Source organism: Emys orbicularis, chromosome 2 (assembly GCF_028017835.1).
Source record: "Emys orbicularis isolate rEmyOrb1 chromosome 2, rEmyOrb1.hap1, whole genome shotgun sequence".
Lineage (NCBI taxonomy): Eukaryota > Metazoa > Chordata > Testudines > Emydidae > Emys > Emys orbicularis.
Genome location: NC_088684.1, coordinates 163012604 through 163030013, shown reverse-complemented (window position 1 = coordinate 163030013; position 17410 = coordinate 163012604). Strand labels below are relative to the sequence as shown.

Genomic DNA, 17410 nt, shown 5'->3' with positions numbered 1-17410 from the left:
ATCAAATCATCTCTTGATATTCTTTTTGATAAACTAAGCAGATGGGGCTTAGATTTAAGTCTTCTACTCTAAGACATTTTCTCCAGTCCTTGAATCATTTCTGTGGCTCTCTTCTGCACCTTTTCCAATTTTTCAACATGCTTTTAAAATATAGATACCAGGACTGTATGCTTTATTTCAGTATTCGTCTCACCAAAAATGCCAGGTACAGAGGTAAAAATCATCTCCCTCCTCCTCCTCCTTCCCCTATGAGACACCCTAAATCACAGGCCCCTTTTCAAAATGTGGTTCCTGTACACTGAGCCTGGGGTTTTCAGAGTAGTGTCAGTGCCTAGATCACATAGCGTTAGTGGGAGCTGGGTGCTGAGTGCACTTGGGCCCCCTCTGAAAATACCACCTTCCACTTGGAGCTCTGACTTCCCCAATTTAACTCTGCCCTAGCATCCAACATTGCAGTGCTGCCAACTCTCCGCATGTCTGGTGTTTCCAATAAATCCCCAGCTCCTGGAGTCATGGGATTATAGGACAATCTCATCTTCCAAAACAAACTGTGTTTCTCACCCTTGGGGTGGGGAGAAAAGCTAGCAAACAAGGCCCTCTAAAGGCTCCAACCCCAAAAGGCTCCACATGGATTATTGTGTAAAATTTCATGATTTTGAAGCCAGTCTCTGTATTTTGGGGCCTGATCCTGGTGTGGGGCTGGTGACATAACACTGAGCTCTCTCCACGCTGACTGTGACTATGAGTTGAGATGCCCTTCTTGTGGGATGGGGAAGGCCTGCTGTCGCTCGTAGAGATACTGAGCTACTCATACTGCAGGGTTCGACCCCTACTCTGGTTAGCAAAGCTGATCCCTGCCAACATATCTCAGTGACACCTAGGCTAATGGCATGCCCCAGTGCCAAGTGCCCCACATCTCACATGGTGCTCTGCCCCCATCTTGTCATGCCTGCTTCATTCTCACCCACCCGCTGTGAGCAAGCACCCCCCTGCACTGACTGTCCTAGCCAGTTTTTGCTGGTTCTTGTGTTGCTAAAGGGCTACAATAGTAATGAAAGCCTTCATGATCATTGTTCCAACATCAGGCAGGAAACGGTGGTTGAGGGTTTGTGCAAAGCCAACCCTGGAGACTCCCACTGTAACAACCACCCTATCAGCCCATTATCAAACACACAGCAAAGGGGAAGAAACAGTGATAGCACTGGGAGGGAAAACACTCCCTGTGGCTTCCATTGGAACAATCCCCTTAGCCCTTTCCCATTGGCTGGAGAGGCTTTTCTAGGGGAAGCACCTGCCAGGGAATCTGTTTGGCTGGTATTAACTGTCCGTTTGGGAACAGGAGCAGAGATGGGCTGGAGCGGCTGTGGTTGTTGCTGGAGTCTGACCTTGGTCCATTTAAGACAAAATGAAACAAACTGGCCCAGGAGAAAGCGAGCGAGAGAGAGAGAGAGTGTGTGTGTGTATGTGTGTCACTGACTCTCGCTGGTAGGTCACTGCTGGAAATCCCAGACCCAGTGTATGCTCTGAGCAGCCACAGCCAGGCCTGGTAGACTTGTGCCAGCGTGGGGCTATTTAAGGCCCTGCTTTAGCTGCCTCTCTGCTCACAGTTTCCCAGCACTGCTGCAAGGGGTCTTGGCAGCTGAGCTGGACACTTATTAGATAGAAACAGAGAGCGAGAGAACAGGACACTACAGAACTACATCCCCAGCAGCCTCCCAACACCAAGTCCCCAGCTACCCCCTTCCAGCAAGACCTGGCACCCATCCCACGACAACCACATTCTAGCCCCTCAGCCCCCCCCTAACTCCTTCCTGCCCCCAATACCCATCTACCCACTTCCTGCCAGACCTGGAACCTATCCTCTAGCTGCCTCCTTCCAACCCCTTGGCTCCCCAGCTACTCACTGGCACGCTGCAGTGGACCCTGGGCAGAGCTCCCAAGCAGGGAGAGAGCCCGTTGTAACCCGTTCTCACACACTATACAGGCCCCTGCTTGGAGATTTTATTACAAGTGAAAAAGAGCCACAGATGGGAATTTATTGATGAATAAATCTCTATTTCTGTAATAATGCAATGGCTGCGGTGCACAGAAACTGCTCCAGGGGGATGTGCTCCCCACAGCAATGAGACCTGCCTTTATCAGGGAGGGGGTGTGGTAGCTGGGGGGTGGGGATTGGCTCCCATTGCTGAATCAGTGCCTGGGGGAGAACTGGTGCCTGGAGGGGATCAACACGCGGGCGGGGGGAAGTGGCACTAATTGGGGAATCAGTGGCCAGGGCAGATCTGTACCCAGGGGGATTGGTGTCTACTGGGGACAGTGCCCAGTGGGAACTGGCACCTGTGTGGGATTTGGCAGGAACTGGAGCTCAGTGCTTTGGAACAGATCTTGCCATGGCTGGTATTTTGAGAGCCCCTTTCAATGTATTCCTGTCCTGCTGGAGGCACGTTGTAGGGCCTTAGATACTGATCATCCTATAGACAGGCCCCACAGGGAGATGGCCTCCACTCCCCCAAAGGAGGTTCTCTAGGACCCCACAGCCTGCTCCTCACCATGCCAGTTCTCCACTCTCCAGGGGCAGTCGACGTAATGCAGGGCCCCGCTGACAGGGCTGCGCTGGGCAGGATCCAGGACCAACAGGCTCCGCAGCATGTGGGTGGCCTCAGCCGTCAGGCGCCTCCAATGGCGTGGTAGGTCCTCATCCAGGCCTGACTCCTGCCACAGCATGAAGTCCTCAAAGAAGGGGTCAGCTGGCAGGCTTTGCTCCCAGGGGAAATAGCCGGTCAGCAGGCAGAAGAGCATCACACCAAAGGCCCAGGCATCCAGGCTGGCATCGATGGGCAGGCCCTGGGCACTGGTGGTGTTGCTCAACTCCGGAGCGGTGTAGGGGATCACCCCAGCCACCAGCTTGAGCCGGGTGCCCTTGGGCCGGGTGAGCCCGAAGTCGGTCAGCTTGATGAGCCGGCACTCAGGGTCGAAGAGCAGCACGTTCTCGGGCTTGACGTCTCGATACACCAGCCCCCGGCTGTGGATGAACTCCAGGGCACTCACCAGCTGCTTGGCACACTGCTTGGTAGCTGGTTCGGGGATCCCGTCCTGGACAGGGACAAAGAGAGGAGATGTTGCAACCCATAGCACCATTGCAGCCCCGCCAGCCAAATGTGCACCAGCCAGCTTTGCATTCAGGGGAGACTCTGGCACTTTGAATGTTGGAGATGGAGGTTCTCTGGGTACAGTCATTACCCCCAACCTGGGGCTGAAGAGGAGATGGTGCCCCTAGTGGGGCAATGCCCATTCCCTGGGCAGGGCCCATTCTCTGCCCCCCTCATCCAGCTAGTCCCACAAGCTGGGGCTGGATCAGAGCTGGTGCCCCCTAATGGGGAAAGCCCCATCTCGACACCCCCTAAACCAGCTAGTCTCCCACAGATTGGCCAGATGGGTGCTAGTGCCTCCTACAGGAGAAGGCCCCATGTCTCATTCCCTTTCCTGGCACTCACCCGTGGTTTGATGATGGAGATCAGGTCTCTGTGCAGCGCTGGCTCGTAGAGAAAGCCGTAGTGCTGGCTGGACTCAATGGCAATGCCAAACATGCCGATGATGGCAGGGTGGGTTGCGAGGGAGAGCGCCACGCAGTACTCATACAGGAAGGTGTGCAGCTTGGTGTGAGCTTTGGGCAGCAGCTTGAGAGCCATGGGGGTCCCTGAGGATGCGGGAGAGAGGTTAGGCTCCCCTTGAAAAGCTGCTCACACCATGGCCAGACAGGCAGGGCATTGGGCAGCCATGGGGCATGGAACCGTGGAACTCACTGCCACAGGGGGATCTCCAGCCAGATCCTGAGGGCAGGTGTTCACTGTAGGAGCTGGTTAAGAGGAATGGCCATTCTGAGAGTGGGCCCAGCCAGCTGCACGCTGTGTGGGTAGGGTCTGACCTGGGGCAGCAGGGGGTGGGGGATACCAGACTAGATAGACCCATTTGGTCTGATTCAGAGCAATGAGAGGGAGGGATTCCAGGTTAGATGGGACCATTGGCCTGACCCAGGGCAGTAGGAGAGAGGAGCTGAGGGTCAGAGAGAGCAGAGGTGGGGTGGCGTGCAGGTCCAAGGTGAGGGCAGCTCCTTACCTCTCTGCCTGTGTGTCACCAGCACCACATGGCCATACTTGCCCCTGCCTAGCTCCCGGATGACCTGGTAGTGCTCAGCCACCTCAGTGCGCACCAGGCTCTGGGCTGTGATTTCCAGCATCTCGTCCAGCACGGCCAATGCTGCTGCTCCTGGGCACTGGGCCATCACTGAGTCCTGCAGAGACACCACAGGCTGAGCCGCGGCAGCTCCCACTGGACATAGAGAGCCAGATCTGGACCTTATACAGCACTCCATCCCTAGGTGCTCTACGGGAGCCTGGGGGCCTGCTGGGAGTGGTGCCTAGCCCAGCACCCAGGTGATGGTGCCCTGTCTGCCCAGCAGCCTTCTGCACTGCAGGCACAAAGTGACAGGTGAGGGGAGAACTGGCTTGGTGACCTGATCCCCCTTTGTTTGTCCTGGGTGAGGAGCTGGTTAGCCCTGGGTGGAATGGGCACTGTCCAGAGGGAACCCAGCTGAGACTCCCGTTCATCTCATACAGGCCAGGGAGATGCTGCCTCCGGTGGGAGGAGGGACTGCTGCCAGGAACAGCCCTCCCAAGCCTCCCCAACCCAACTCTGCGAGTGGAGGGCAGGATCAGCATCTTGTGAGGCTGTGCCATCACCGCTGCACATGGCAAGAGGCTCAAATGTGCCAGTCTCATTCTCCATCCCCGGTGCGGGGTCCCTCTGGCTCAGAATAAGGCTTGGAGCTGAGTTAGAGCCCTTCCAGCAGCCCTTCTAAGTGCTTTTGGAGAGACCAGACCCCACCTAATGGGGGAGTGGACAGATTATCCCATGGACAGTGCGCTCACAGTGTTCTGTGTTCGGAAGCCACCAAATCCCCACCAGAGCAGCAGTGTGTAGATGTGGCTAGGCCTTGCATGCTGTGTATATTTGGGGAAAATCCCCCAAACCCTGCCCATGTGGATCGTTCCTATTGCAGATGCTGTGTAAGAGAAAAGGCACAACAGCCCTACACAGTGCCTCTCATGTGCTGCCAGCCCGTGCAACGCAGGGATCCAGCCAGAGGCACAGTGGGTAAAGGGGAAAGGCCTGACTCCTCAGCACACCTGAGAGATCTGTAAAGTCTGGCACTGCACAGCCTCTGGCTGTGAGGAATGGCCACCTGCCCTGACATGGCTCCTGAGGCGTCCGCACTTGGATCCAGTGACTGCTCCCTTGCTGCTCAGGACACACTCAGGAGTGCCTGGGTCTAGTGCTGGGGGAAGAAGTGATTTTTTTTTTTTTGGGTTCATTGACAATTTCAAACTCAAAGAAAAATCGAAACATTAAAATGTGTGCAGATTTTTTTGTTTTTTTCAAAACAAAGAACTCTGTGAAACTGACACAAATTCTCAAAACGTTTCAATGTTGCTGAATCTGCATTTTTTTGCTGAAAAGAATTTTGGTACCAAAATGTCCCCCAGCTCTCCTGGGGACTCTGGCTGGGCGTGGCAGCTCCAAACATCCCCAGGCAGCCAGCCCCATCTGTGCACTGAACAGAGCACCCTCCTGCCCAGATGGGAAGGTTGTGGCACTACCCTGACCTGCAGCTCTACACTTGTCCCTCCCTGCCAGCTGTGCCATTCAGGGTCCCTGGTGCGTCCAGGCTTGGAGCGGGCAGAGCCCTCTCAGAAGCACTGCACTTTCCTTCTGACGCTGAGCCTGGCAAGGTCCCCTGGAGCCTGGGCATCTCAGACCCATTTTACAGGGAGCGGTGGGGGTGGGAGGGGAGCAATACCCAACTCATGAGACCCTCCCACTCCCAGAGACCAGGAATTGATCCCTTCTGATTAGGGGTGCCCTCACCTGGTACTGCTTAGTTCTGGCCAGGCCCTATTGGGGGGCCCTGGTGGTAACATTGAGCAGTGCAGGTTCCAGAAAGCCATAGGGTCTGTCCATGTCCAGCAGCCTCTTTTTAGGCATCGCAGCTAAGCTCTGGTTCTGCTCTACCTTAGGGCCCCTACAGCGTCTATCTGTCCCATGCTGTCACCCTGAGCTTCACTGGTTTCTGCCAGCCTGATGCCAGCAGCCAGGGCAAACCACACTGGGTGGATGGAGTCATTCTGGATTTACAGTGGTGGGAATCAGGGCAGAGCCCAGCCCCTCGAGTCCATTGAAACCAAACTCTCAACTGATTATTTCTGACTTGTGTGATCTGAAGTTTGGATGTCATTGTATAGTGATTAGATGCCCTTCACAGATCTATCATCTAATCTATCCAGTGCCAAATGACATCAGAGGTTAACTGACGCAACTCATTCTCATGCCAAGTTTCCCAGAGAGCTGGATACACAGCTGGTTCTGGGCACATTGGGTGTAGAGCTCTGCGCGACAGCGACTCTACCCCCTTTCTCCCTCCCTCACTTCACGTCCTCTCTCAGGAACTGGTGCAGTGCCATGGGGCCCGAGTCTGCCCTATGCTGTTTGTGGCAATTGTCTCTAGGCTCTGCTTTCCTGTCAGGCCCCTGGCTCTGCTCCTGCTCCCCCCTGGGATTTCAGTGCTTCTAAACTGCTCACCATTCACGGTGCTCTGGGGGCAGGATCCAGTTCCTCTGCCCCCCACAACCTGACCCAGTGCAGCCTCTGGTCTCTATAATGACCCCCACTCACAGCACCTCAGTGGGCAAAGATCCTGAGCCAGCAGCACAGACCATCCTCTATAGCTCAAGCTAACAGGGTCCCAGCCTTAGATAGCAGCACTAGTCACTTGGCTGGACTGTGGTACACACTGGACTGGTAGATCAGAGCACCTTGCCCCAAGTGTCTAAGCCAGACACAAGAGATCAGAGCCCCACAGGCCTGCTGGGACTTTTGCCCTGAAAAACTCTGACTCTATTGAGTGAGGGGCATCATGCTGCTATACAGGCAGGTGCAGCGGTGGGAGAATGAGCAAGAATAACAGGTATGTAGCCTTTTCCCTTGGGTTTACATCGCTTCATCTAAATCAGAAGCCAAAGCTTGTGCCTCCTCCATCCTCCCCGCACCCTCTGCTGTTGCTAAATTACACCAAAGCTCTGGAATCTAGTGATTTAGCCATGAAATTGCTAGAGCTAGGGAAAGCTCTAAGGGCCAGATGTGATGGGGCTCAGCATCCCCAATTGGGGCTAGCTTCTCAGTGAGCACAGCTAAGAGCATCTCTGGAAACCTGCCCCCAGTCAGGGGTGCAAAAAACTCACACCCCTCCTACCCCCCATTTACCCAGAATTGAGAGAAGCAGCCGGGACCCCCAGAACCCACCAAGCGCTGTCATATGGGCTGAGGTTCAGCATTGCTTGCTCTCTGGGTCAGCTGCAGCCCTTGCCCAGGTGAGGAGTCCTCACTGACAGGCGTGAGCCCATTGGGGAGGATGGGCATAGGGGCTGGGTTCAGAGTGTAGGAATTAAAATGATTATGATCATCTCAGGAAAATGGATCCACCAGGGAACATGGCACTGTCACTGGGGAGACTCAAGCCTGTGTGCACGGGAATGTCTTTACCGAAGGAAGTTCAGGTTACACACACACCTTAAGGGTTTGTGGGATTGGGCCCTTACTGCCTCAGGGACAGGGCCTGCAGCATCAGGCCTGTAGCTTGCCCAGCCTCTACCAGAGCAGTTCTCCTCCAGAGTTGCTGGGCTGCCTCTGGCGGGTCTCCTGTCATCAGCTCTAGAGGGGCAGCACCACTCTTGCCTTGAGTCACAGGGTTAGGGTTTAGCCTAGTGCTCTTCGCCTTGGTGAGGGGTGAGTAGAACCAGAGCTGGGTTGCAGCTGGCGGTCTCCCAACATGGCTCTGTGTACTCTGCTGTGGGTCTGTGCCAGGCGCTGAGCAGGTAACACTGTTACCCTCTGTGGCACCTGCCACGTCAGCAAGCACAAGCTGCAATTTGCAGAGCACATGGTGCAACGACTAGAGCTGAGGATGAGGACCCCAGAGCCCTAGCCAGGGCTTATCTCCCCTCAGCTGAGCTGGAATTGGGGAAAGGCTGGATCCTTTATGAATCCATCCCTTCTCCCCATTCTCCCTCTGGGCTGTATCCCAACCCCCCTGGGGACACTGCTGCCAGTTGTCAGCACCGGAGACCTCCCTCCCTCTCCCCCCCGAATACTCTCCAGTTTACAGCAGCACTTGCTGCATGGAGCCCTGAGCTGCTGGGATTGACAATGAGGACCTGACCCTACAGCAGGACCCTACCCATTTGCCTGCTGATCCTTACATGCAGGGCTTTTGGGGGGGGGCAGGTGAAAGCTGATCGCCTGAGCAGCACATCCTGAGCCCGCATCACCGCAACCACCCTTCAGAGTCCAGCTAACCTTACCCACCCCCTTGCTGGGGGGAAGAATTCCTCCCCAAACACCATCCTGGAGAAGCACTAAGTCACCCATATCCCCGGTGCACTCACCTCCCACACAGGAGAGGGCACTGCCCCTCTGCTTCTTCCTGCCCTGTGCATGCCTGTGTCTGCTTTCCCCACAGCCTGGCAGGTCACCTGCCCTTTCCTGCTCATCCACTGCATCGCTCTCTTTTCAGCTGATTACTAGCAATGCTATTATTATCGATAATACAGCTAATGCTTACATGGAAGGCTGTGTGATTAGAGCACAAGGGCTGGGAGTCAGGGCTCCTATCCCCAGCTTTGGGAGAGGAGTGTGATCTAGTGGGTTAGAACAGGGTGATTGGGAGTCACACTCCTGGGATCTAGCCCACCTCTCTTCCTTGGGCAGGTTAGGGGTTGAGATAGTACATGAGGATGGGAGATGGTCTGACTGTGTTGTCCTTGGAACTGTATTAAATGCAGTAACTGCATATGCTGAATCACCTGATAGACAGCTGCAATTCAGCTCCTTCCTGAACAAAAAATAGGCGCTGTAGGATGAACGATTATTATTGGTTACTGTTAGTTACTGTAGGTCCCGAGTACATCCCACATTCCATGCACCTACAGATCTGTCCACCTCTGACTTGTTTGGAGAGCAGTACCAGGTTTACAGTGGCACCAATGGCACCGTCATGCTAGGCCCACACTCTGGGGCCCATTATGGTTGCCAGGCAGGAGCACCGGAAGCTCCCTAGAAGTGGGGGGACCACTCGCACCCAGACTGTGGCCCTATCCCCCTGCTCTACCCCTCTCCCTGTGGCCCTGCCCACACTCCACCCCCACTTCACCCTGAAGCCCTGCCCCTGCTTGGCCTCTTCCCCCCAAGGCCCTGCCCACTGCTCTCTCCTTTCCACACCCCCAGTGCTCACCCTTACGGCAGGAAAAAAGTGGGAGGGCTAAAAGTGATAGGGCCATGGCCCCCTGCCCCACCCCCATTCTGGTGCCCCTGTTGCCAAGTGTCTGGTTTTCGCCAGGAAAGTCCAGTCAAAAAGCAGACCTGGCAATGTCTGGTCAGTACTGCTGATCGGCCACTAAAAATCTGACTACAGGAGTAACCGCAATCAGCCTCCCCACCAGGAGGGCAGGAAGAGCAGTTGCTGTTGCCTGAAGGAGCTGCAGCTCAGCTGGAGAGAGAGAGAACTGGATCCTGAAGACCCAGCTCCAGCAGAGAGAGGTAGGTACCGGCAGGGCCGGTGCAACCACTAGGCGAACTAGGTGGTCACCTAGGGCGCCAAGTGGTTGGGGGCTCCAAAAAGTGGAGGCACTGGAGAGTCAGAGCATCAGCTTGCGGGGGTGGCGAGCCCCAGCCATGGAGGAGCCGGCACGGCGCAGGGGGGCAGCAGCCCTGCAAAGGCGTCAGCGCTGCTAGGGGGGAGAAGCTGCGCCCCCCGCCCCTCCTGCCCAGGCTGTGGCCCGGCGCCTGCCTCCCCCCCCCCGAGGGCTCCTGCATGCAGGCGGTGGCCCCCGTGCGCCCCCTGGCTCCCCCGTAGCCGCGCTTGGGTTCTGCAGCTCCTGGGAGTGTGAGCTGCTGCCGCCGCCAGGGCCCGGGACCCTGAGCCTGCTCTGAGAGGGGCAGTGGCGGCGGCGGCGGCTCACACTCCCAGGAGCCGCAGTGCCTGAGCACGGCGAGAGGGGAGCCAGGGGACGCACGGGGGCTGCCACCTGCATGCATCTGCTGCAGCCTGCAGGAGCCCGGCTCCCCCTCATCACGTTCAGGTTCTGTGGCTCCCGGGAGTGTGAGCTGCCACTGCCCCTCCCGGAGCTCCCCCCCTCCCGCTGCCTCAGCACTCTGCCGGGGAGGGGCTGCACGCGAGGCAGCCCAGCAGCCTGTTTTGCCTCCACGTGGAGCCAGCATCTGACCGGCATGGGCATGGTAAGGGGAGTCCCGGGGGGCAGTCAAGGAACAGGGGGAGGGTTGGATGGGTCAGGAGTTCTGGGAGTCCTGTCAGGGGGCGGGGAGTGGTTGGATGGGGTGTGGGAGTCCCGGGGGTCTGTCTGGGGGGCGGGGATGTGGATAAGGGTTGGGGCAGTCAAGGGACAGGTAGGGGGTGGAGTTCTGGGGGGCAATTAGGGGCAGGGGTCCCAAAAGGGGGCAGTCAGGGGACAAGGAGCGGGGGGTTGGGGGTTCTGAGAGGGACAGTCAGAGGGTGGGAAGTGGGAGGGAGTGGATGGGGGTTGGGTTAGGGTGCGGCTCTCCCCCCGTCCTCTTTTTTGATTGTTGAAATATGGTAACCCTAGGCGAGGGGGGAGCCGGGGGGCGCATGGGGGCTGGCGCCCGCATGCATCTGCTGTAGCCTGCAGGAACCCCCAGGGGAGGGTGCCGGGCTGCAGCCTGGGCAGGAGGGGTGGGGGGTGCGGCTGCTCCCCGCTAGCGGCAGCATCGCCGCCTTTGCAGGGCTGCTGCCCCCCTGTGCCACGCCGGCTCCTCCATGGCTGGAGCTCGCCGCCGCCACAAGCGGGACGCTCTGGCTCTCCGGTGCATCCGGAAGGCGGCTCCTCCCTGCCAAGCTGCTGCAGCGGCCCAAGCCCGGCAAAGCCAGTGAGTGGCCTCGGGGCGGGGGCCGCCGGGGTGGGGTGGGGAGGGCTCATGGGGGGGCTGTGCACCCTCCAGGGGAATTCAGGGGGCGGGGAGGGGGGAACCTGGTCTGGGGAGCAGCCCTTGGGCACGGCTGGCCCCTGGGGTCTATAAAGGCTCGTTGGATTTGCCCCTCAATGAACCGATGTGCAAGGGGGGGCGCAAGGTGGAAGTTTCGCCTAGGGCGCAAAATATCCTTGCACTGGCCCTGGGTGCTGGTTCCACACCACCCTGGGGATGATCCTGTCCACTCCCCTCCTGTTCCATTGTGCTTGCCCCCGACCCCTGCCTTGCTCCGGGGACCAACCTCTCCTCCTGTCTTTTACAATCGTCCCCCATGGGGGCCCACACATATGTTTGGCGCCGGGCCCGTCTGGAGAGCACTAGCTAGTGCAGCAGTGGTTGGGAAGAAGAGGGAGGATATAAAATGCAAGCCAAGGTCACTCCTGGAAAATCACCCATTCTTAGAAAATGCTCCTGAGAATCTGTGCAGAGGAGAGAGGCCATGGAGATACAAAGTCTCAGCCAGCACCCTCACCCCACAGTTATCACCAGAGGAATCTACTCCTGGGTAGGTAACATTGTCCTGGTGCTTTTACTAGGCTGATTGGCACATGAGTGTCAAAAAAGGGGCACTCCATGCATTCCAGGAGCCAAAGTTAGACAGAGCCATGTAATGATCTCACTGAGACAGAATTATGTAACCGTACATTCATAGAGCCATAGATTTTAAAGCCAGAAGGGTCCATGTAGTCTAAACTCCTGTGTATCACAGGCCATAGAATTTCACACTTTCACAGAGTTACCTGTGTATCAAGGTCTATAACTTGTCTGGCTAAAGCATATCTTCCAGAGAGACAAGGTGGGTGAGGTAATATCTTTTATTGGACCAACTTCTGTTGATCCAAGAGACAAGTTTTCAAGGCACAAAAAGATCTGCTTCAGGTCTGGGAAAGGTACTCTGTCTAGATCTACACTTAAAATGCTACAGCTACACAGCTGTGGCGCTGCAGCCACACCACTGTAGTGCTTCAGTGTAGATGCTACCTACGCCAATGGGAGGGGTTCTCCCATCAACATGAAGTAGTCCACCTCCCCAAGAGGTGGTAGCTAGGTCAAAGGATGAATTTTTCTGTCAGCCTAGTGTGGTCTACAGTGAGGGTTAGGTTGGCTTAACTACACTGCCATGGGGTGTGGCTTTTCACCCCTGGGCAACATATTTAAGACAACCTAATTTTATGGTGTAGACCAGGCCTCAGAGTGTTACAGCTATATACAAAGTGGAACAAATTGTTTAGCATAAGTAGTTAACACATATTCTAAGGGCCCATTCAAGATGAAGGGGCCCATTAAACACTCCTGCAGTCATATGACAAAAAGGGGAGGGGCATAAATCCAGTGTTGTAATGAGCCATAAATCCAGTGTCTTTATTAAAACCATGATTTTTAGTGTCTAACAAAGTTATGAATTTAAGTTCTCAGGCTCATCTTGTGAAGGTGTTGTGCAGGTTTCCTTTAAGGACGAGGACCAAGAGATCAGATATGGAGTGGTCATTTTGTGAAAAGTGTTCCCCCACAGGTGATATGGTGTGTTTGTCTTTTATCATCCAGAAATGTTTACAGTCTTAATCTAAAGACTTCAAGAGATGGACAATCCACCACTTCCCTTTTTTTGTTTGGTTCAATAGTGAATCACCCTCACTGTTAAAAATTTGTGTCTTATTTCCAGTTTGAATTTGTCTGGCTTCAGCTTCCAGGAGCTGGTTCTTGTGATGTCTTTCTATGCTAGATTAACAAATCCTTTAGTATCCTATATTTTTTCTCCATGAAGGTGTTTGTACACTGTAATCAACTCACTTCCTGGTCTTCCTTTTGATAAATTAAACAGATTGGGCTCTTACTCTAAGGCCTGGTCTACACTTAAAACAGTACAGCAGCACAGCTGTAGACACTACCAAAACTGACAGGAGGGGTTCCCTCATTAGCATATATAATCCACCTCCCTGAGAGGCAACAGCTAGGTTGAGAGAAGATTTCTTCCATTGACCTAGCACTGTCTATATAGGGACTTAGGTCAGCTTAACAATGCCATTCAGGAGAATGGATTTTTCAGACCAAGGTAGTTAAACCAATCTAATTTTCTAGTGTAGAGGAGGCCTAAGGCATTTTCTCCAATCCACGAATCATTTTTTGTGGCTCTTTTACCCTCTCCAGTTTTTCAATATCCTCATTAAAATGTTGAAACCAGAATTGAACGCAGTATTCCTGTATTGGTCTCACCAATGCCAGATACAGATCACCTCTCTATTCCTACACCCTGCTGCCTTATTTATACATCCAAGGATTTCATTAGCCCTTTCTCCCACAGAATTGCATTGGGAGCTCATGCTAAGTTACTTGTCCATTATGATCCCCTAAATCATTTTAAGAGTCACTGCTTTTCAGGATACACTCCCCAATTCTGTAGGTATGGCCTGCATTCCTTGTTCCTATGGGTATAACTTTGCATTTGGCTGTATTAAAATGGAGCTGAGTGAATAATTGATTTGGGGGTTCAGGAGCCAAACTATAAAAATCTAAAAAAAAATTATCTGTTCAGTTTGAACCAAAACTGAGGGGTTTTTGTTTTTTCCCATCAAAACAAAAACAAAAAAAGGGGGGGGAAATCATTTTTGTTTGAACCAAACATTTCTTTTGACCCCCAAAATTTTTTTTTTCATTTTTTCATTTTGTTATGGATCATTTTTAGATGTGTTTCACCCTTTTTGGTGTTTTGTTTTTTAAATAGCTAAATTTAAAACAAAACTGTTTCAAAATGAAACATCAAAATGAAACATTTTCTTTTCTGGCCAAAACTACTCACCAACTTCAACCTAAATTCACAACTAGTTTTGATCCCCCCAAAATGCATTTTTTTGGTGAATGTACCACTCACCAAAATTGTTTTACCCAACTCTATATTAAAAAACATTTTGTTTGAATTGGACCAATTTATCAAGCGATCCAGATTGCGCTGTATCACTGCTCTGTGCTTGTCTTTATTTATCACTCTGCCAATCCTTGTGTCACTCACACATTTTATTAGCAGTGATTTTATATTTACCTCCAGATCATTGATAAAAATATTGAATAGTGTTGGGCCTAGTACCAATTCCTGTGGAACCCTACTAGAAACACCCCCATTCCATGATGGTTCCCCACTGATAACTATTCATACAAATTCAACATGACATTGATACAAATTCAATATGGCACACATTAAATGGATTAAAAACTGGCTAACTGATATGTCTCAAAAAGTAATACTAAAGGGGGAGTCATTATCGAGAGGGTCATTTGCAGTGAGATCCTGTAAGGATCAGTTCTTGACCCTACGCTATTTAACATTTTTATCAGTGACCTGCAAGCAAACTTCAAAGTATTACTGATAAAGATTGCAGATGACACAAAGATTGGGGGAATGGTAAATGAAAAGCCAGGTCACTGATACAGAGCTATCTGGATCGCTTGGTAAGCTGGGTACAAGCAAACAATAAGTGTTTTAATATGGCCAAATGTAAAGTCATACATCTAGGAATGAAGAATGTAGGCTATATTTACAGGATGGGGGACTCTATCCTGGGAAACAGTGACTCTGAAAACAACTTAGGGATCATGGTGGATAATCAACTAAACATGAGCTCCCAGTGCAACACTGTGCCCTAAAGGGCTAATTCAGTCCTTGGCTGTGTAAACAAGGGAATCTAGAGCAGAGTAGAGAGGTTATATTACTTCTGTGTTTGGCACAGGTCTGACCGCTACTGGGCTACCATTTCCAGTTCTGGTGTCCACAGTTCAAGAAGTATGTTGATATACTGGAGAGGGCTCAGAAAAGATCGACGATAATAAAAGGATTAGAATACATGCCTTATAGTGATATACTGAAAGAACTCAGTCTATTTAGTTTATCAAAGAGAAAGTTAGCGGTGACTTGATTATAGGCTGTAAGTACCTACATGGGGAACTATTTGATAATGAGTTCTTCAATTTAGCTGACAAAGGCATAAAAAGATACAATGACTGGAAGCTGAAGACTCAAAATAAGGTGTACTTTTTTTTAACAATGAGGGTAGTTAACCACTGTAACAATTTAACAAGGGTCATGGTGGATTCTCCCACACTAGCAATTTTAAAATCAAGATTGAAAGATTTTTTCAAAGATATGCTCTAGTTCAAACAGGAACTAATTCAGGAAAGTTCTAGGGGGAATCAGACTAGATGATCACATTGGTCTCTTCTGGCCTAATAATCTATCTTCAGCTTTTTAAAATCAGTCAGCGAACCAGTTCTTAATCTCCCTGGGCAGAACCATGTAATAATCTCACTGGGACAAAGCTGTGTAACATTTTCACCCAGACAGAGCAGTATAACAATCTCACCGGACAAAACTATGTAACAATCTTACCGGACAAAACCATCTAACGATCTCTCCAGGATAGAAGTGTGTAACAATTTCACCAGGACAGAGCTGTTAAATTATCTCACCAGGCAGAACTGCATAATGATCTCACCGGATAAAGCCACGTAACAATCTCACCAAGCAGAACCGTGTAACAATCTCACCATTGATCAGATGGCACTGGTTGCCAGATGTCTGGAACTGCTGGGCTCCATGTTGTGCAGTGCATTATCCCTGCTTTCTGGCGCTGGTTTTGGGGATACCTAGTCATGCCTCTTTGTGTGCCTATCCTTTGTCTTTGACAGTGACTGGACTGCATGACCCCCACTCCCCTGCCTGCCCCAAGCCTCTCACCTTCTCCAGCAGCACAGTATTGACTGCTGCAGGCTGTCCTGCTTCTCCTGTTGCTGCTGCAGGGCTCAGCTCAGTCTGTGCTGTGCAGCTGGAGGGGCTGTCAGGCATTACGGGGCTAAGCGTGACGCTCCGCCCCCTCCCCATATTTCTGGCCCTGGGGGACTTGCTACTTCTGCTCTGAAGGTGACAGCAGAGGGGAGGTGTCTCGTGTGTTATCTATCTGATAGGGCACATGGAAAGGAGGGTGATACAGGGTCCTCTGCCCTCACAGCGCTTGGAATGGGGCTACTGCTGCCCACGGAGTCTTAATCCCATGAACCTCAGGGATGCTCTGGGTTGAGAGGGCATCTGCGGTTTGGGGCTCGATCAGTGGAATTGGGGACTGTGCCTTTAAGGGTTGAGCTTTCCTGGCAAGGCGCTGTGAAGCGCTTGTTGTGCACAGCTAGTTGCAAGTTGGAACCTGACACAGAACAAAGCAGAGCTCTTATAGGCGCCGTTGTAGCGCAGTAGTGTGAACATTTATTATAGAGACAGGAGGGATTCTTCCCTTGCTGTAGTAAATCTACCTCTCTGAGAGGCAGTAGCTAAGTCAATGGAAGAATTCTTTCTGTCACCAAAGTGGTGTCTACACCAGGGCTCAGGTTGGCTTAACGACATCACACAAGGCGTGAAGTTTTTCAGGGCCCTGAGTGATGTAGTTAAACTGACCTAACTGTGTAGTTAGACCAGGCCTGAGTAATCACTGGACACCACATCAGCTCCCTTCCATAGCCCTCCTCGAACCCCCACCCGGCCCTGCCCCCTGCCCTCAGTGATGCTGCAGAGACAGTGACTCTGTACATGGTCATTGCTGGGGACAGTGCGCAAGGAAGGGACCTTCTGGAGCCACACCCCCTGTGGAAGAGCACAGCACCACTCTCCAGCGTGGCACCATGGCTGCTGAGCAGCAAACGACCCAGGTCACAGTTATCTGCCTTGGGGAGCCCCAGGGGCTGAAAGTGGCAGGGGCCTAAGTCACCACAGTGGGGCCCAGTGGGCCCAGCCAATTCACACTGACAGTTGCGACTTCTGGTGCCACAGGGGATGATGGAAACCCCCAATGGTAGGTGCACTGACCTGCCCAAGGGTATGCCCCATAGCTGCAGCCAGCTGGCCCCTGTGCAGAGATTGTCTCCTTGGCCGGGGCTCAGCTGTTTTCTTCTCATCATGGACTTGTGGGAAGAGAGAGAATCTGCTCCCAGTGATGACACTGACCTGACCCAGATCACAGCACTTGACTCTGGGGCAGGGGTCTGTGTTTTGGAGCAGATGGTCAGTGCTGCTTGTGTGCTGTTTAGCTGGTGATTGTGAGGCCTGTGTATGTGCAGCTGCGTCTCTGGCATGGGGCAAGTGCTGTGGCTCTCGCATGGCTTTTGAGTGCTCTGCTCTCTGTTCTGCATGACCAGAGCAGCACAGGTGACCTGCCCATGCTCAGCTCTCACTGCCACTGCTCTGGGATCCCTGTGAAGGCAGCGCTGTCTGGGGCAGAGTCTGTCCCTCACCATGGAGAGCCGGGAGGCCTCGGCAAGC

At 52.9% G+C, this 17410-nt stretch overlaps 1 protein-coding gene across 1 annotated transcript; it reads right to left on the bottom strand.

The window, feature by feature from the left end:
* Nucleotides 1-2523: 2523 nt before the first annotated feature.
* On the bottom strand, nt 2524-15949 carry LOC135874996 (serine/threonine-protein kinase SBK2-like). The gene is made up of 4 exons (XM_065399965.1): nt 15842-15949; nt 4117-4291; nt 3495-3697; nt 2524-3093 (listed from the first exon to the last, which is right to left on the bottom strand). Exons 1-4 carry the CDS (start codon nt 15947-15949, stop codon nt 2524-2526), a joined length of 1056 nt encoding a protein of 351 aa, XP_065256037.1.
* Nucleotides 15950-17410: the final 1461 nt, after the last annotated feature.

What these genes read in the sequence shown, in the direction of transcription:
- LOC135874996 (XM_065399965.1), bottom strand. Translation starts at nt 15,949, where the DNA reads ATGCCTGACAGCCCCTCCAGCTGCACAGCACAGACTGAGCTGAGCCCT. An exon ending in ATACTGTGCTGCTGGAGAAG is followed by an intron (nt 4,292 to 15,841) that starts GTGAGAGGCTTG and finishes GTGTCTCTGCAG; the next exon opens with GACTCAGTGATGGCCCAGTG. An exon ending in GGTGACACACAGGCAGAGAG is followed by an intron (nt 3,698 to 4,116) that starts GTAAGGAGCTGC and finishes CCGCATCCTCAG; the next exon opens with GGACCCCCATGGCTCTCAAG.